General features: G+C 36.7%; 1 protein-coding gene across 1 annotated transcript in view; it reads left to right on the forward strand.

Annotated features, from left to right (window-relative positions):
- The window catches only part of HECTD2 (HECT domain E3 ubiquitin protein ligase 2), a 59,426-nt gene that overhangs the window by 26,023 nt on the left and 12,794 nt on the right, over nucleotides 1-20,609 (forward strand). The window contains exons 8-16 of the mRNA XM_014587510.2: nucleotides 1,706-1,770; nucleotides 5,151-5,196; nucleotides 7,103-7,212; nucleotides 9,189-9,337; nucleotides 9,919-10,042; nucleotides 12,386-12,482; nucleotides 15,531-15,638; nucleotides 16,483-16,615; nucleotides 17,676-17,764. Of these exons, the coding sequence (XP_014442996.1) occupies nucleotides 1,706-1,770; nucleotides 5,151-5,196; nucleotides 7,103-7,212; nucleotides 9,189-9,337; nucleotides 9,919-10,042; nucleotides 12,386-12,482; nucleotides 15,531-15,638; nucleotides 16,483-16,615; nucleotides 17,676-17,764 (921 nt within the window). The remainder of the gene's footprint in view (nucleotides 1-1,705; nucleotides 1,771-5,150; nucleotides 5,197-7,102; nucleotides 7,213-9,188; nucleotides 9,338-9,918; nucleotides 10,043-12,385; nucleotides 12,483-15,530; nucleotides 15,639-16,482; nucleotides 16,616-17,675; nucleotides 17,765-20,609) is intronic.

A 20,609-nucleotide genomic window follows, 5' to 3' on the forward strand; every position in this document is an offset into this window, starting at 1 on the left:
TCATACCTAGGGAGTGGTGAGCAGATAGAGATTTGAGGATTACGTAGGTTTGAAATAGTTTGTTTTGGAGAGCAGGGAAGCAAGTAAATTGGGGAAATGTAGGACTCTCAGTGATGTTGAATCATCTTGAGATTTGTAGTCATAAACTTAAACTGTGTCCAATCAGCCAGCACAGTTGTTTGATTTTTCTCCTGTAGCCTTCCACTGCTCAGGGGCAGACACTAAGTAAGAGGTTGAGCAGGGTATGAAGGATTACTGTCAGCAGAGGAAGAGAAAGGATGACATATTAATATTGAACACACACACACACATGTAACATAAGAGCTAGGCTGAATGAGTACGACAGATGCATAGTGTAGGACTTGAAGTCAGTCCATAGTACACATTTGTTTTCTTGACATTTGCCTCTTTTGTATAACAATATGACAGACATTTTACTGATTATTTGAAGGTTCTAGTTATTGAAATTTTTATTCTATTATTTATTATAAGTTAAAGTACCATATAGATGTATTTCACTTTCAGTCATTTTTTAAAGATTTTCTTTTCTTTGAATTTATTTATTCTGTGAGCAAGAAAGACAGAGAAGCACCCCCCAACAAGTTCTTGATGCCATGATTCATCCCCCAGCCTCCGCCAGCCCTGGATCATAGGAATACATGAGTCCCAGTGTACACTGGGAGGTCTCTGGACATGAATCCAGAACCTTCACATGTGGGTGAGCCTTTCGCAGTGACCACTGCACCCATTTTTTATCATTCTTACTTGAGATATTTGGTAGAAAATAAGTTTTTTTAATTCAAATTATTAAGCTACAGTATAAAGGAATATTACTTTATGCCTTTTCCAAATCTGTCCTACCATTCACACATATATACATATACCACATATATATCTATACACACACACACACACACACACAGTCTTTTAATTGGCTATAGGGTGTGTGCGTGAAGGAGAGGGAGAGTGAAAGTGAGAAAGCATCTCCCATGAGGCATAGTCAAGCTGCAATCTCATCTCCTCTGTTTCTCTTTTTGGGATTTTGGGCACACACAAGCATGCACCGCATGTGTTTTTCAAACCTCTGGGTCAAACTACTACTTGAGGCATGTAGTTAGTCATGTGAGATCCAGCCACCTTAATCACCATGTTACTGTCTGGCCCTGTTACAATATTTTAACATAATTTGGTTTTACTTAATAATGAACTGAGTTTAACTGATAATTTTAACTTGGAGTAGGACTAAATACATTCAAACTGTATGCAAGTATTTTATGTTGGTAACTGTGCTACTCTTGTATTTGTGTTCATGATTTTATCCTGTCAAGTTAGGGAAAGTAAAATTGTTTTTTAATTATATAAAATTATTGATGGTCAGCAAAGGTCTACCATATACATTTGTACAGGTTGTACACTGAACATCTCATTTTAACACGGAGCATTCTCATTTTAATTTGGGCCGTTGGTAAAGTCATGATGAATTTTTCTATGTTCTTCTATGCAAACATGCATCATGACTTTTCCAATGACCCAATATATCATTGAAGCTCCTTAGAGTTCTCACATGTATAACTGATACTATCATTAAGTGTCAGTCTTCAGTCATGAAGTTTGATTTTTAACTATTGAGACCTGTCTGTAAATATAACTTATAAAACTCACCTAAATAGCTAATTCTGAATACCTTATTTTCTTTTGCTTATAGCCTCAAGACATTCAGAAGACAGTATTAAAGGGAATCATTAACAGCCTGTTAAGAGAATGGAAGGGGTAATTATAACCAATATTTAATCAATAGATGGCTAACTTACACATTTGATGGTCATTCATATATGTGTACCACATGTGTTTTACTTTAATTCCAAAGTTCTTTTTTTTCCCCCAAAGTTTTTGCCATATGATGCATGTGCTCACTAGAGAGAGACAGAGAGAGAAAGTAAGAAATCACCCCCCAGGGGGGATGGCCACACCACAACCCTTCTACTCCATTCTTCTCCTGGGATTTTGGTCATATACACACACACAACCAGTGTGATTTTCAAGCTGCCAGATTTGAGACTCAAACCACAGTCAGCCATGTGGGAGTCCAGTGCTTTAACTCCATGCCACCTGCTGGCCCCTAATCACAAAGATTTCATTTTCATTGAGTTATAACACAAATCAGAAAGGAATTACAAACTATTTTCAACAAGATGGTTCAACTTGAGATTTGTGACTTCTCAGGGGAAGCAATAAATGGTCATCAGAAAATGTTTAAAACGTTGAAACCAGCAGTTAGCATAATGGCTGTGTTGCTGGACTCTCATGTAATCGACTGCGGTTTGAGCTCCAGACCCGGTGGCTTAAATTGCCAGGCACGTGTGCGTGCGTGCCCAAGATCCCAAAAGGAGAATGGAGGAGAAGGGATTGTGGTGTGGCAATCCCCCCTGGGGGGTCTATCTCTCTGTCTCTCTCTGTCTATCTGGCGAGTGCACACGCCCTATAGCAAAAACCTCTAAAAAAGAAAAAAAAAAAAAAAAAAGAAGAAAAAATGTTAAAAAGTTTACCGTTTTGTGTTTTTTTTCTAGTCATCTTTTTAAAACCATTGAAATCTTATCATATAGATTTATGTGATATTTAACCTTATAGTATTTTTCCTATTTTCTAGTCTCCTAGTAATTAATTGCATTTTTCTTGTTAAACCATATTTTTAATGTCTGCCTAATAACCTAGCACATACATGCAGTGTACATTTCCCAAACATTCTCCAAAGGTGGTTGTGTTTGTAGATAATGCCACAGCAAATGTTTCGTAGAAATTTTTTTTTCTGAATATTTACCTACAATTTTCCTAGAGGTAGAATTACTGGATCAGAGTGTGAGCATTTTAAGATACTTACTGCATTCTGCCAGGTTACTTTCCAGAGCAGCCATCACCATGTACGCGTCTAACAGCAGGATGTGAAAGGGCCCGCCCAGGCCCTCATTAATATCTCCTTTTATCAAAACTAGACGTAATTTAGTAAGCGAAAGATGGCTCTCATTCTTAGGTACTTTTCCTTAATGCTGCTAGTACTAATAAGGATGATATTTTTGTCACTTTTTAGCTTTTTTTTTTTTTTTTTTCATAAACTATCTACATACCTTGGCCATTTTTCTGTTAGCAGAATTGCCTGTTTTTCTGTTTGGAACACTTGCTTAGTAAGAAATTGACCTTTTTTAAAATTAGACATATTTTCTTACAGAAAATTCACTGGCCTCAGGGGGGGAAAAAAAAAGGGGAAACAAAAAAACTCCTGCTACTTGTTTGTTAAGTATCTAAGGACTGGAGAGTTAAGATCAAACTGGGCGTTGCTACTTCCTGAATCTTAAGTAAAAATATCATCAAAAACATTCTAAAAAAATCCAACTCTCGCACTGTTTGTTGCCCATGCCTGATAATTCTTGTGGGTATAAATGACACTGCCAACACTATAAAGTACTAGTGGGACAGGAAGGGGCTTGGAGCTGAAGTGCCGAGTGTAAATAGATAGAAAGTGCATGAGAAGACACTGATCAGCCTCGGGCATAGCAATAGCTTTAGTATCTAGGTTTTGTTTTTTGATTCAGGATCCAGTGAAGAGTCATGAATTGATCCGATTGTCATACAGCTGAAGGATTTTTAATTCAAGAAGTTGCTCCTGGGGACCAGCAGATGGAGTAGTGGTTATGTCACTGAACTCCCATGTAGTCGACCACAGTTCAAGTCCCAGACATTGTGGCTTAAATTCACGCTGGGCACATGTGTGCGTGCCCAAGATCCCAAGAGGAGAGTGGAGGAGAAGGGATACAGCTTGGCCATCCCCTCCGGGGGATGATTTTTTACTTTCTGTTTGTCTCTCTGTCTCTCCAGCAAGCGTACATGCCCAATAGCATATATATATATATAAAAATATAAAGTTCCTTCTGGGTGTCAGAGTATATCAAATAGATCTTGAGTGGTTGAGAAACACTAACTTTGGGAATAACAAACGCTCTCAGTCAAATCTGATACCGGTTGAGTATCTGTACTGAAATGCTTGGGACCAGAAATGGTTTGGATTTGGGGTTTTTAGGGATTTTGGAATATTGACATAGATATATCAGATATCTTACAGAGAGCCTCAAGTCTAAACAGAAAATTCACTTCTGTTTCATTTATCTCTCATACATATACCCTGAAGGCAATTTCAGACATTTTTGTAACACAGCATTTTGACAGCAACCCGTCACATGAGGTCAGGTGGGGAATTTTCCACTTAAAAGGGACATATCGAGGTTCAAAAAGTTTTGGATTTTGGAGTGTTTCAGATTTTCAGATTAGAGATTCTCAATTTATGATGTGAATATCCAGATTAACATGGAACAAATTAAAAATTACTGTCTTTTCAGAGATACCTAAAATACCATTCTTTGAATGAGAAGCACACTAGATGCATTTAAAGTATGACTTGATTTGCAGACATTTCTACATATATCACTTCAGGAATGGACCTAAACACAAGCTTTTTATTTTCTTTAATGCATAAATATTCTGAAGATTATCTCATATTAAAATGAAGACATAAGTAAACTAAAATTGTTGATTAGTTACTAGACTCTTAACTATTTCCAAAGTTAATTATGGTATTTATGTCCAAAAATATTATGGTCTTAGTTACCTCAGTTTATAGGTATCTTCAGAAGCAGCCTAGGATAGGCACAGAAGAACTTATATTATATTATGGACATGTTGTTCTCTCAATAATATATATATATATATATTTTTGGGGGGAGAGATTTTCGCTATAGGGCGTGTGCGCTCGTCAGACAGACAGAGAGAGACAGAGAGACAGAAAGCGAGAAATCACCCCCCAGGGGGGATGGTCATGCCGCAATCCCTTCTCCTCCATTCTCCTCTCGGGATCTTGGGCACGCACGCACACACACCTGGCGTGAGTTTTAAGTCACCGGGTCCGGGACGCAAACCGCGGTCGACTACATGAGAGTCCAGCGACATAGCCATTACGCTAACTGCTGGTCCCTCTCTCAATAATATATTAACTCAAAGTCCAGTGTTTAGTTTTCTCAACTCAGTTCTCACAGAAATATTTTTAAAATAGATACTATGAAAATAAACATTTGTGAGATTATTTATGCTTCTTTCTTTTTCAGTCCACGAACGAAAGATGATCTTAGAGCATATTTTATACTTTTACAGGTAAGGGTAAATAATTTAGTTAAAAGTTGTCTAATTCTGATCTCAGTGTGCATGTGTAAACAAAATGATATAAAATATTAAGATCATTTTGGGCAATATCATTTTTAGATTATAGGTACTCGTAACCAGAGGATTAAAGCTGTAACAAATAAACAGTCAGAATCTGTATTGTATGTGGGGTTAAAATGTTAATTTCTTGCCTACCTGCTAGTACTCAGGATGGAAGTGGAATGGAAGCACTTCCTCCCTGTTCAGGCCTCCTCCCTTGTAACCAGTTTTGATGGCTCGAGGGCTTGCGTGTCTCCATTCAGTAGAGAAATAAAAGAAAAAAGAGAAATCCATCTGACTTCCCTATGTATTTTTTCAGTAATGTATAAGTTAGAATTTTAACATATAGTGATTTAATGTACAAATAATAATAAATAAAAATCTAAAAATTTTAGTGGAAAGATAATAGTTGTTGTTTCTATTTGCTATAAAGCAAAGGCAATTAACTTTTCCTCCTTGAGATATACAGACTTATAGATACAAAAATAAGATCCAGAAAAATAAAAAGCAATTTTTAGTTTTTATTTTTTTTAAATAGTGATATACCATAGCTAGCATACTACATTTGTATTATCCTTTATAATTTACAGGTTGTTCATATATGTTGTTATCTCCCTTAAGGGCACAAAAGTTATATTAAAGAAGATGCAGTGTTTAGTTCTATTATGATATATATTACATTTATTGAAAGGAAATATGCAGGATAGAGATAGAGAACGGGTGGGAGAGGGGAAGAGAGGGAAAAAAGAAGTAGAAGATGAGAAAGAATGGGCCAAGACATAGCTAAGAAGAGAAATGTAAAGAGGGGAAATAGAGAACTAAGAGGAGAAGGGGGCAGAACTAGAGGGGAAAAAGGGAATATCATAGCTCGTTTCACTTCAGTATGACAGAAGTGTCACACCCAGCTTTTATTTCGTATTTATAGCGTTCTTTTTTCTTTTCTCTATTCATGGTAATAAGAGAGAGGCGAGCACACTGCTCAGGTTCTCAGTACTCCCTGACCCTCTTTCTCCAGCTCTCTGAGCATCGGATCTTAGGCACTTTCCTGAGTGTCCAGTGTGTTTCATCACGGTCACTATGGGGAGCCTACTTTTCTCATTACTGCTCTATGGAACTGGTCCTAGCTTTCTTTTCTTTACTTTTTTTAAGAGAGATTTTCTTGCTATAGGGCGTGTGCGTTCACCAGAAAGACAGAGAGAGAGACAAAGAGACAGAAAGGGAGAATTCATCCCTCACGGGGGATGACCATGCTGCAATCCCTTCTCCTCCATTCTCCCCTTGGGATCTTGGGCACATATGCATACGTGCCTGGCATGAGTTTTAAGTCACCCAGTTCAGACTCAAACCGTGATCGACTACTTGGGAATCCAGTGATGTAACCATCACACCATCAGCTTGTCCCCCTAGCTTTCTTTTTTAAAATCAAGGAAAACTCAAGTCATTTGTTTAACTGAATAACAATTGCCACCATTTTTGAAGGCATTGAGCTAGGTGCTTTACATACTTTTTTTTTTAATACTCAAAACTACTCTTAAAATAGATATCATAAATCCCATTTTACAGATGGGGCATTTGAAAATCAGAGTTTAAGAAACATGCCTAAAGACACACAGCTAGTAAGTAGTAGAATTAGCCCTCCACCCAGATCTGTCTTAACCCCAAGTCTGTGCTCTTTCTGCTAAATCATTGTGTAAATCAAAGTCTCTGTTCATTAAATAATAGATAGATAATTATTCTAAAGTCTTTATTATCTCTAATTTCATTTCCTGAATTTATCACTTAACTCATTAAACTTAAGTATCTGTCCTTTTATATGTGAACAGATTTTTAATACAGTTGTCTTTAATATCTTTTTCAGAATCCTCAGTTTAATAACACTTCTACGTATGTCATCTATGCTCACTTGCTCCGACAGATAGCCACCTTAGTGGAAGCTGACCATCATTTCCTAGTTCACTGGTTTAAAAAGTAAATCATTCTATGATATTAAGAGCTTTTAAAGTCTCATAGCTTTAGCTTTGATATAATTCTGTAACAAAATATATTTAAGTGTTTTTAGGTCTTTAGAAATGATACTTACGATTCACAATGCTTCAAAAGCCAGTTTATAAAACTACACTTTAGTACTACTATAGAGAGGATAATTAAAAACCTGTTTTTAATGTAAGTAACCATTTTGCTTGTGCACGCTGTTGAGGATATCTATCCACTGTTTTCACATTTATGTATTGCATTCTTACCATTGGTTTTCGATATAAAAGATATATGGTGACCGGATTTGCTCAAATATTACTATTTTAACATATGTCTTTTTACTTCCTATCTGTACGTCAGGAAATCTCACCACTATTTATTTACATGGGGCTTTCTCCTCATCTAAGATCATCATTGCAAAATGGGAGTTAGCTATTAGTATCAATTTGTAAAAACACAGTACTTTCTTTCCACAGAATTATATCAACAGTGACTTTTCCTCATGATTGACAAACGGTAAAAAAGGCAAAATAGTTTAAAAATTAATGCAGTCAGTTCTCATTATTCTCAGTAGTCATATTCTATAAAGTCACTACAGACAATAAATTAGCAAATACTAATCCTTTTTGCTTTGAGGAGAAATACAGGGTTAGGCACCTGTGAGTCTCTGATCATGTTTTCATCCATTGATCAGTATATAACTTTGCTTTGTAAGTGTTGCCATTTGAAGACACTTGATTTAATACAAGTTGTTGACTCATTAACATTGAACTAGTCGCCAACGTGAATGCAGTGCCTGAAGCAGCTTCATCTAACACATATTTTCTCTAGAAGGCATAGCACGTCCTTTTTTTAGAGAGATTTTTGCTATAGGGTGCACGCGCTAGCCAGAGAAAGAGAAGAAGAGAAAGTGGAAATCATCCCCAAAGGGGGATGGCCATGCCGCAGTCCCTTCATCTCCATCCTCCTCTTGGGATTTTGGGTACACAGGCACACACACCTGGCATGAGTTTTAAGCCACTGGATCTGGGTCTTGAATTGCGGTCTACCCTGTGGAGATCCAGAGCCTCAACCACTACAGCCCCCACTGGCACGTCCTTCTCATACATAGGAACACAGTGAAATCACCTAGAAAAAGCACAAAAATATTTTTTAAAATTGACCATAGACTGCCTAAAAGACATTTGTTTGCAGTATGAGAGTTGAAAGTGTCACCTTGTTAGACCTCAGCTGGGAATAGACCTGTCAGGCAACTTAAATTTATTTCTTTCTTTTTCTTTTCTTTTTTTTTTTTCTTTTTTTTTAATTTAAGATTTTTGCCATAGTCTGCTCACCAGAGAGAAACAGTGAGAGGGAAGGTGAGAAATCACCCCCCCAGGGAGGATGGCCACACCGCAGTCATCTTCTCTATCCTCTTCCTGAGATTTTGGGCACGTATGCACACTCACCAGGCATGATTTTTCAAGCTCCCATATCCGGGACTTGAACCACAGTTAGCCACGTGTGAGTCTAGCACCTTAATCACCATGCCACCTGCTGGCCCCACAACTCAGATTTTTTACCAGTCTTTGCATGTCTTCAAATGACCACCAAAGTACAAGTATTGATTTTGGCTTTACAGTTAATTTTAGCAAGTGGGTACTTTTACAGGTATAAGAAGCAGTGAATAATGCAAGCATGCCCAGCCTTTAGAGTGGGCCAGAAATTGAGCCCAGGCCTCCATGCGGCCCCGGCCCGCCCAGTGGCCTTGTGTGCCGGCATGTACTGCTGCATGTGGGCTTTGGGTTTATCTCTTATGAAGAAAAAGATAAGATCTTGCATCTTTTTAAATACTCAGCAGTTGAGTAAATAGAATTTGGGAAAATAGTCTAAAGTTTTGTTTATATGGGATATAGTTTGATATCTGACAAATACATTGCCAAAATGAAAAATGTGAATTTTAATTAGAATTATTTCAAAATCTTCACTAGATTATCCCAGAAGAGGTTTAAACAGTTGGTGGAGAGATTGCTGCAATTTATTTCTTTACGCCTATTTCCTGCAAAGCCTGAAGAATTTCCACCTATAGCAAAGTGTTCCTGGTGGATTCCATCAGCATCTAAAGTATTGGCTTTACTTAGTAGGTTTTTATTATTCTATCATCTTTACTTTTCTTTCGTTAAATATTAGGGACATTTCTTAACAATCTCATAGTACTATATAGGCATTCTTAAATTTTAAACCATTCCTTTACAGGAAGAGTTGTAATTTATTTTGTCTTGATACTGGGTCTCACTATTAATTGACAAGCCTGAACAAGCTTTCTGCCTTTTCCTGGGCAGTATTCTGTATTATGGGTCTCAAGTGCATATGATCTGCTAAGTTATGATTCCTGAGAAAACAGGAACATCCATGAATTCTTGAGGGTCCCTGGGAGAGAACACAGTGATGAGGAATTATGAGTTGATGGCCATCTGCTTGCTACCTCTAATGCCATTAGAATCCCCACTGCAGGCTTTTATAAAAGTATGGCGTCATCGGCTGCACCTTGACCACAATTTTGAAATTACCTTTTTTATTTGGAATTTCAGGGAAAGAAGTAATTGTTTGAAATAGCAGTACATCAAGATTATCTGGTAGATTTTACAATGGTGTTCTTATTATTAGAATGAATCATGTGCATGTTGAAAAAGATCTTTATATTAGAATTTATCTCTACAGATACTGCAAACAATTTGGTTAATCCTCCCCTTATTCCTTACACTGACTTCTATAATTCCACGTTGGATCACATTGATCTCATGGAAGAATATCACACTTGGCAGAGCTTTGGGAACTCTCACAGGTACGAGCAAAAGCTCGTTTGATTTTTTTATCTACTTTGAAACAGTATTGAAAATAATGACTGGGTTTTAGCTTATATAAATGAAATATGCCTACCAATACCTTTACATATAAACTTACAAATGCAATTTAGATATCCAGCCTTGAAATACCACTATTACTGTTAAAGTGGTTTTTTTTTTTTTTTGCTACCTTTTGAATTCATATACATACAAATTTGGTTTGAGTTCATTAATAGCATCTTTCCAAGAAGGGAAAGGTTCTACCTTAGTATGCAGTTTCTTTCTTTCTTTCTTTCTTTCTTTCTTTCTTTCTTTCTTTCTTTCTTTCTTTTCTTTTGGGGGGGGGAGGTTTTCGCTATAGGGCGCATGCGCTTGCCAGACAGAGAGAGACAGAGACAGAAAGCGAGAAATCACCCCCCAGGGGGATGGTCACGCCGCAATCCCTTCTCCTCCATTCTCCTCTCAGGATCTTGGGCACACACGCACACGCATCCAGCGTGAGTTTTAAGCCACCGGGTCCAGGAAGCAAACCGCGGTCGACTACGTGGGAGTTCAGCGACATAGCCATTACGCTAACTGTTGGTTCCCACAGTTTCTTGTATCTTATCATTCTGAATGCTGTCTTCCAACACAGGGATCAAAACAAACTTTTTTTTTTCCTTTGGAAAGGTTTTTGTTGTCGGGCGAGTGTGCTCACCAGAAAGACAGAGAGAGACAGAGAGACAGAAAGCGAGAAATCACCCCCCCCAGGAGAAATGGCCATGCCCCAGTCCCAGTTATTATGAATTTATCGGTGATAACATCTTTCCATGCAGAACTTCCTCTAGTCTCTGTCCCACAGCACTGGTGTGCCAAGAATGAGTTACATAGGAATTTTGATTCTATGACCCCTGTAGCCCTTAGGCAGTCAGCATGAACCTGGAGAGGGACCAAAGCCCTAGGGCAGATCTGGCCACAAGCAGCCTCAGCTCAGCGTGTCATACACAGAGTACAGTGCCGTGCACATAGCTACATGTCAAGGAACGGGTTGAAGAAAACTTTTAAAATACATAATGAAACCTTATATGTTCTACTGAAATTATTGCATTGTCTTTTATTTCCAAATTCTTAGTTAACATTAATGATTCAAAATTATTATGCACTAGTGTGGAACAACTTCTACTGTTTATTAACAGTTTTGTCCCAGGGCAAACAAAAACTGTCTCATTTTCGATTCATGCTTGGGCCCTCCTAGTGATATGACCAACACTCAGCCTGACTATGCTCAGATGGATCCTGGCTGTGATTGATGCAGTCATTGCAGTCACCTCTAATGAGAGTCCAGTGCCTAAAATATCAATGCTGCCATACACGCTTTGTCTATGTGCATTCTCTCTGTCATATGTGGCTTTTGTACATAGCCTAAAATGAACTCTGACCCAGAAGAGAAGTTACAAACACATACCATTTTATATTACTACACCCTTAAAAAAGAATTAGGTTAATCTGGAAAGCCATGACATATTTTTCTGGGTTTTTATGCAAAAATGCACCCATGACTTTCCCGGCAACCCAATATTGACAACAACATACTTTTTCTCCTAACTTTATTGTATTAGCCTTAAATTTATTGCTTTGTTTTACAAGCTGTAGTTATTACTAGATTTCTTCATACCTGAAGCTCATCTATCAGAAATGGCAATATAATAATGGATATTTGGGACCAGCATATGGCATAATGGCTATGCTGCTGAACTCCCACATAGTCAACCACGGTTCGAGTCCCAGACCCAGTGGCTTAAACTCACGTTGGACACACGTGCATGCGTGCCCAAGATCCCGAGAAAATGAAAGAGAAGGGATTGCGGTGTGGCCATCCCCCCTGGGGGGTGATTTCTCTCTTTCTGTCTCTCTGTCTTCCTGGCAAACACGTGTCCTATAGCAGAAAAAAACTCTCAAAAATAAAACAAACTAAATTAATGGATTCTTATATTAATTTGAGCATACGAGTGTCTATCCTAGTCCTCCTTCATCAACACTTCTGCCTCTTGGTTCACAGGTAGAAACGCGCAAGTGACTGTGTAAACTGTGTTACCTGTGTAAACAGTGTGGGTGATAAGTACACGTTCCAGAGCATTACATGTAGCTTCCCTAGAGAATAAAGGGGCTGTGCACATCTAGTAATGATACATTTTTCACGGGACTGTAGGAATTAAAGAAGTGGGTGCTCATCAAATTGTTTTGTAAATGGTAAAATACTGAAATAATGTTTTATATTGCTAGAAGGAGTTCCTTACATACCCTTAGTATAATTATACTAAAAATACTCCATTTTGCTTTTTCTGTCTCCACTTGTTGAGCAGGTTTTCCTTCTGTCAGTACCCATTCGTTATTTCAATAGCTGCAAAAAAAATCATTATTCAAAGAGATTCAGAACAACAGATGATAAGCATCGCAAGGGTAAGCCAGCTATACAAATATGTTTATGCTGACTGTAATCAATACAGTGAATACTTAATAAATAAGTCTAATGTCTTGTGAATTGTTCTAGTGTAATTAGGAAATGTTAAAAGTAAAGTTCATATTGTACACCCCCCAAAAGTACTTAAACTCTTCACAACACGGGGGACGTGACTCTCCTCATCTCTTCTAATAAGCTTCTTCTTCTTGGATCACCTATGCATTTTTGCATAGAAAAATATGCCATGTCTTTTCTGATGACCCAAAATATTATAAATATAGCAGGAAGATTAAATGCTTCTCATGGACCCAAATTACTGGGAGCTTGTTGGATCCCATTATTGTAGACAGCGTGCTCCAGCCCCAGCTAACCAGCAGAGCGTCAGTGAGAACTGTGTCCTTCAGGCAAGCCACGCAAACCACCGAAACGTTTTCTGGACTTTACGAAAATCAGAAGCGACCAGGAAATCAGAAAATGTTACCAAAAATGTGTTTCTTGAAGAACTGACAAATGCCTCCAAAGTGTAAAAGATGTTTTATTAATTTAGGAAACCAAAATCCATGAAGGCCTGTAGAAGCTGGAGCTGTAGGCAGGCTGACTTTAGGCCAATTGCAGATCAGGATGGAGTCGGTCCACGGGCCGGTCTTCACCATCCTATCCTCTCCCACTGGTGTTTTGACATAGCACACTAGTTACATCCTTTATCTAATGGGGATCAGATTCAGTGAGTTTTTTAATTAGGCTCTAGACTGTACATTTAAACGTTTGTCTATTTCAGGCATCTGTTCATATGACATAGTTGCTTACAACTAACAATTAGTGGAAAACTTGGTGATAGTCTCCTTAAAATAAAAAGAGAAATATAAAATAAAAAGAAATTATTTCCATGTGTCATCCAAAGATAGCAAAAGAATCCTAAAACGTAAATTGTAAGACTTCAAAATACTATTTTAAAAAATTACCTATTCTTCAGTAATTCAGTTCTCAGAAGGTGAGTACTTTTTTTCTATCACACTGAAGGACTAAAGATTGAGTGACTAGAGACTTTGAAAGTCAGCTTATCCTGAGTATGGGAATATTAGAAGAAATGTTATTGTCTGTGTCTACAAGGGAATTCCAAAGCCACACTGCCCCTCTGAAATAATGAGTTTACATTAAACAGGTATATTTAGCACCAGAATTCTTGCTTGGTCTTGGGTAGATAGATACTGGCTCAAAGATTACTCTTTGTAACTAGTCATTATAACATTTTCTATCACTTGCATTTGTATTATGGCATGTGCCATTTTAGCATTTTTTCACCTTTGGGCTATGACTTTTAATAATTGTAAGAAAAAAATCTAAAGAGCTAGAGTCTAGTTCTTTTAAATTTCTCTGAACAGTTTTCTGTGTCATTTACACTTAAGCTTTCAAATGTTTTCTTCTGTAGAATTTTTCTTCTACTTAGAGAGTGACAGATGACTGTCATAGGCCGAGTCTTCCACAGAGCATGGAAGCAAATGAGTAGAGATTAAAGAGTCAGTTCTTATGGGTGTTCCCCAACATTTTAACTACCTGGGATTGATGACTAGTGACAGCCATGACTCAAGGACAGCCTTATAAATAGTGTAAAGTAAGAATGCATATGGTACAATCTGAAGTTGCAAAAGAGGTTCCCTTACCTAAAAATAACGTAATCTGACTGTCTGGAATTCTGCCATTGTCGGATTATTTCTTTAATTTGGAGCATTTTCTAGTAAATTTGAATCCTGATGGGAGGAGTAGCCACTAAGCTTTTCTGTGAGCAGCTTAGCATAAATTCGCTTATTGGATATTTTCAGTATGACAATTTTCCAGGACTAAACTGGGAACAGAACATAGGGCTACAAGATCTAAGACACAGGAAGATTTTTTTTTTTTGTGGTAAGGAAAAACCCAGAAAAGCAAAAACCTGCTAAAAGCCTTTAACACTGGAGAGAAGAAAAGGCTTTGATTAGTGTTTTATTTTAGTAATCTACAAAGTCATGCATAGCCTTGGATTTTATTAATTTGGGATATTAAAACTTTATAAAACAAGTTACTGCATGTATTTACAATGCCTAAAATATTCCTTTTTAATCTGTACCATGATTAGCTTTCATTGTTGTCTGACAATATAAGGACTAATAGTGAATGCTTAAGTAAATATACAGTCATATAGATTTGATATGATAAAATAACATAGATTTTGAAAATATTTTATACATACTCAGATTATATCATGGAAAATAGATTTTTTTTTAATTGCCAGTATCTTCATCACTCAAACATAATTAGTTAATATTTTAGTAAATTTTCTTTTAATTATTTTCTATATTATCTTTAAAGGCAACAGAATTAAAACAGTAGTGTACACAGAGTCTTGTACCCTACTTTCTTTAGTCGTACCCTCCTTGGGTTTGTGACCATCATATCTTAGAAGCTGTGTTACATTCTGCTTGCTAGATATATTCTTAGGATTGTTCTGTTGTAACATTTCACTTTTATAGATAATGCTATCATGAGCAGCTCGCTATATAAAATATTTTTGTGTTTAGAAATCCCAGAAGTGGAAATATTAGGACAAAGAGTGTGAACATTTTTAAGGTCTTTGATAAATGTTGACAAATTATCTTCCTAAAGTGGACTAATTGTGCCTTTAGAGTACATATAGAAAAAAGATTAAGCCTAGGTTTATCATCAGATGTGTATACCTTTTTAAAAATATTTCTATTTTATGTTTTTACTTATTAAACAGAAAACTCTGCTATTTTGGAGTTGAGGTGAAAAACTGTAGTGCAGTGTTCTTTATTATAGAAGATGAATTATTTTTGGTTCTCTACTTTGGACCTCCTTTGGTTATCATTGTTCCACAATAAAATAATTAAAAGATATTTTTGCAAACCAAAATGTGTATACTTTATTACAAAATTTTTTCATACAAAAGATGACATAGACAAGAATTAAGTGATTTTGACTAAATGTTCAAATGTTTAACATGAAAGTATGGTTTAAATAAAAATGAAAATATTTGCTTCTTATTTAATTAGCAAAGTCTGGTGGATAAAGTTTCTCGAAGACAGAGACCTGACATGAATATGCTATTTCTGAATATGAAAGTAAGGCGGACACATCTGGTTAGCGACTCACTTGATGAGGTATAATTTATTCCAAAATAGTATTAATTGATCAAAAGTTTAAATAAATTCTAATTGTGATTTATTGCTAAAATTTAATAAGCTGGATTTTTTGCATGCCAGTGTATACCTCCTTAAATTTTGATACCATGGTTAAAATAAGCTCTGTGTTCCTAATTACATCTTACATTCATTTGTACATGTTTATTAATGTTTTATTGATAATTCCCCAGAAAAGGATTTGATGTAGAATATGTAAATGAATAACTCCTATGTCTAAGTATGTAACTGGATGCCGTACTCACCTTTGTTACTGGTTAGGTGTGTAACAAGTCACTTTAGCTTGTTGGGCCTGTGATTACTCGTATGTAAAATCAGAGGGCACCCCCGTAGGCTGTTTTGGGCCTGTTCAAGTTCACACGTGCTTTGCTCATACATGTGTCAGGAGCTTCCTGTGAGTGCAGTGCTTCAGCTAGATCTCCATGTGGCTGTTAGAAGATAATAATCGATTGAGCTATGTGATTTTAAGATGTAGCATTGAAGGAGAGCTATAGAAAGGAAATGAATTATATTATAGTGTGCTAAATTAACATTTTGGAGGCATCATGATATTGGGAGGCTGTAACACTGGGCAAGGCACCTGGCCTTTCTGTTTCCTGATCTATAAAGCAAGCATAATAAAACCTGGCCCATACAGGTATCTGACAATTGTATTGGATGGATGGATATATGCACGCATGAAGTTTTAGGACATTGTAAATAAGATAAAGACTGCCAGGCCTATTTCCCAGAATTAAAAAAATTAATTCCCTTTTCACCATCTTTTTTTTTTTTCCCCTCTACTCTATAATTTTTTTTCCAATAGTTAACCCGGAAAAGAGCAGACTTGAAAAAGAAGTTGAAAGTTACATTTGTAGGGGAAGCTGGTTTGGATATGGGCGGCTTGACTAAAGAGTGGTTCCTTCTTCTGATTCGCCAAATTTTTCACCCAGATTATGGTAAATCATTTCTGTGAACAGCATTTCTTCATAACTGTTAAGAGTTTAAGTTTTATTTTATTTAGAGAAACCAGCTGTTAACATTTTGGAGGCATCATGATATTGGGAGGCTGTAACACTGGGCAAGGCACCTGGCCTTTCTGTTTCCTGATCTATAAAGCAAGCATAATAAAACCTGGCCCATACAGGTATCTGACAATTGTATTGGATGGATGGATATATGCACGCATGAAGTTTTAGGACATTGTAAATAAGATAAAGACTGCCAGGCCTATTTCCCAGAATTAAAAAAATTAATTCCCTTTTCACCATCTTTTTTTTTTTTCCCCTCTACTCTATAATTTTTTTTCCAATAGTTAACCCGGAAAAGAGCAGACTTGAAAAAGAAGTTGAAAGTTACATTTGTAGGGGAAGCTGGTTTGGATATGGGCGGCTTGACTAAAGAGTGGTTCCTTCTTCTGATTCGCCAAATTTTTCACCCAGATTATGGTAAATCATTTCTGTGAACAGCATTTCTTCATAACTGTTAAGAGTTTAAGTTTTATTTTATTTAGAGAAACCAGCTGTATAATCCTTAGTATCTGTGAAATGTTTTTCTCATTTTTTTAGTTTTCTTTATATATAAGCATATATATATATTATATTTTACACACACACACACACACATGCATCATCCTTCTGGTAATAGGAAATGTAGATGACATAGATAAATTAAATTTTCTAGGTAATCCTCAAAATAAATTTTGACTGTAGCTTATAAACTATAAAACTATAGATTATACAAAGTCGGATTAATTTAGTTTTACTGTTTTACTCTTGGTTCAGGAAACTAATGAACAATAAGATGTTCTCACTACATGTCTAGTACATTATGTGCTGAGATTTGTAAACATATGGTCTCTTAAATAAAGAATATGACATTTTTAACATGAAGGATGATTTTTATCACAGAACCAATGCTAAAATCATTTGTTTCTGACAGATGAAATGTCATGTACATTTTTACCACTCTTTTTAAGTTGGCCATATTAATAATAAAGTTACATTTTCTTTCTTTCAGGCATGTTTACATATCATAAGGATTCACACTGCCATTGGTTTAGCAGCTTTAAATGTGATAACTATTCTGAATTCCGATTGGTTGGAATTGTATCCTTTAAACTTTCCACTAGGAGGTGCTAGTAGACTAGAAATTTTTAAAGACTTTATGTGTATTTTATAAAACTCTTTTCTTTAAGTACTTTATTCAAGGTAAACATTTTTTGTCAAATTTACCAGTGGATTTTAAGTAGTAATCTTTATTACATCACAGCTATATAATTTCAGATTTAGTTCATTGAAAACTGACTGAATTTTGTTTTTTCCCCCAAAAACCGTTTCTCAAAAAAAATGGTTATTTGATATTTCACATAAAATCTAAATTATTAGAAATATAAGACTTTTTAAAAATGTATTTCCATTTACAACGAAGCATTTTTCTGTTCTTTGTGTTCATCTCTCTCAGTTACCTAAATCAAAATTAATCTTGCTCTTTGATTGACCCCAAATTCTGAAACACGAGAGAAGTATCCATGGAAATTGAATGGAATAGGAATATTTCCAGCAAATGGCATTATTTTCAGTGGTTTTTGAATCATAAATCCACCTGCCACCCTCCGTTCCCAAGGTGTCCTGTGGGGGGCATTTCTACAGTGATGGGAGGTTGGACAGGATGCCTCCTGCATTCGCTTTTTAAGTTCGAAAAAAATATAATCTTCAGGGAGAAAGAGAAGAGTAAATAAATGAGGAAACACTGGAGACATGTCTGTAAAGGGGGAAATAGTCCACCTTTGAGAAGCCTATCTTCTGAACAGACAGGTGACCACTAGTGCAGAGTAGTCGTTTCCAGATACGAATAACTACCTGGCAGCAAGTGCTGAGGAGTTCTGAGAAAGAAGGCACGCAGCGTATCCTTCCCAGAGATGGCCAAGATTTGAACAAGTTACACTTGATTACCGTGAGACTGGAGAGAGGACACCATCTGGCCGAGGATGGCCGGAAAAAAGGCTGAATTGTGCTGGGCTTGTTACAGAGCAGTGAGCACACTGGGCATTGTGGACGTCCTGACAGGAAGAGCATTAGCAACCATCTTGTGGGGTTTGCTTTATTTGCTGGAGTAAATCTAAAGAATCTATATGGAGATTGAGAGACTAGATGAAAGAAAAGGTATCAGGAAAAGAAAAATACCCATTGAAATAGTAAACTTCTTACAATTTGAAGTTATGTACATATTCTCATGTCTAAGTGTTTAACGTGCCAAATTCCACAATATAAACAAATGAGTAACAGTTCTTAGACTTCTGTTTTTACACTAGTACCCGCAACAATCATTTGTGGAATGTCTGGACTCTGTTGGGAGCTACCCACACCCTATGGCAAAAACCTCACAAAGGGGCCAGCAGGTGGTGGTGTGATCAAGGGCCCTGGACTCCCACATGGCCCACTGGGGTTCGAGTCCAGGACCTTGGCGGCTTGCTTTCTCACTTTGTCTCTCTCTCTCCCCCATCCCCGGTCAAATTAAAATAAATCAACAAATCGATAAAGTTAAATATTTTTTTAAAAAACTTGTAAAAAAGGAAAGAAAAGAAGCCCAAGTCCTTGATGCTCCTCACCCCATACACTATGACATATCTAAATTTTCTACTGTAAATGTTTATCACTTTTTGCATTCTGATGTCACAATCTAGATTTGGCTGATATTTTAGCTTTCTAATACTGTTAGTAAACTATTATGTCTTACTTAGGTATCACATTTTTAAAATGGTAGTATACACAAAATCATACATCTGCCAGTTGTTTGCTTTTACAGTAAACATTAGTTTCTATTCAGTCATTCCCCAAAAGAACGTATTAAGTATGTTCACATGTTAGGTTATTTCAAGTTAAACCCAAAATTAAGTGATAATCACTACTCTCATTATCTTGGATATTTTCACTGTGTGTGAAATACACTAAACCTAGAGAGAACACGCTTGATGCCCTAGAAACGATGATGCTGTGAGGAAAACTGGAGATGAAAGTGTATTTTTTTAATAATTATTTTATTTCACTTTATTATTATTACTTTCCAGTTTGATCAGAGGGAGAGAGGGAAAGTGAGAAAGCAAGCCACCACCAGGACTCTAACCACTGTCGGCCATGTGGGAGTCCAGCCCCTTTAACCACCATGCCACCTGCCAGCCCCTGAAAGTAGATTTTGATCATATGAGTTGTTTAGAGCTGTATCAAAGGTGAGAGGACTAAAGACTGAGAAGTAGCAGGCATACCATTGGAAAATATTGTTGGTTTAGTACTGTCTCCAGTTTTAAAAACTTCAGGACCAAGGATTTGTTATTCTACAAGTTCTGACAGTTGTATTTCTAGTAAATATTCTGAAGTATGGTAAGGCTTTAGAGTTTAAAAGAAATGTTAGAAAACCTACAAAAGTAATCCTAAAATATTTTGACTATTACATCCAGAGCCATAATCGAACAGTGTTTTAAAAATAGAATTGCCTGTGGGGATGGCAGGGAGGCACTGGACTGAGAGCAGGGGTGGTGGTGTACAGCACGAGGTTTCTAAACTCTGCTCCGTCTTGCCACATGCACCTCAGTGGCTCTGGCAGAACTCCCTCATCCCCACCCCTGCATCCGCAGTAGGTTGGTTCAATACGAAACCAAATGTTTTACCTCTGCCTGGAGAGCCCTGTTGCAAGTCCTGTGAACCTATCTCTTCATCTCTGAAACACCTGCCTTAAAGATTCTAATATTTTAAAGATTTTTAAATGAAAATTGCTTAGAACTCATCACCACAACAGATGATCATAAATAGTAACTATGGTAGCGTTATTGTCATCGTTATTGCTGTTATAATTATAAAGGCATATTCAGAACATATCTTTTTTTTCTTGAAAGAATTATTTATTTAATTCCATTTGTTGCTGTTGTTATTTTTAACCACACAGAGAGAGACAAAG

Source organism: Tupaia chinensis, unplaced genomic scaffold (assembly GCF_000334495.1).
Source record: "Tupaia chinensis unplaced genomic scaffold, TupChi_1.0 Scaffold000217_1, whole genome shotgun sequence".
Lineage (NCBI taxonomy): Eukaryota > Metazoa > Chordata > Mammalia > Scandentia > Tupaiidae > Tupaia > Tupaia belangeri.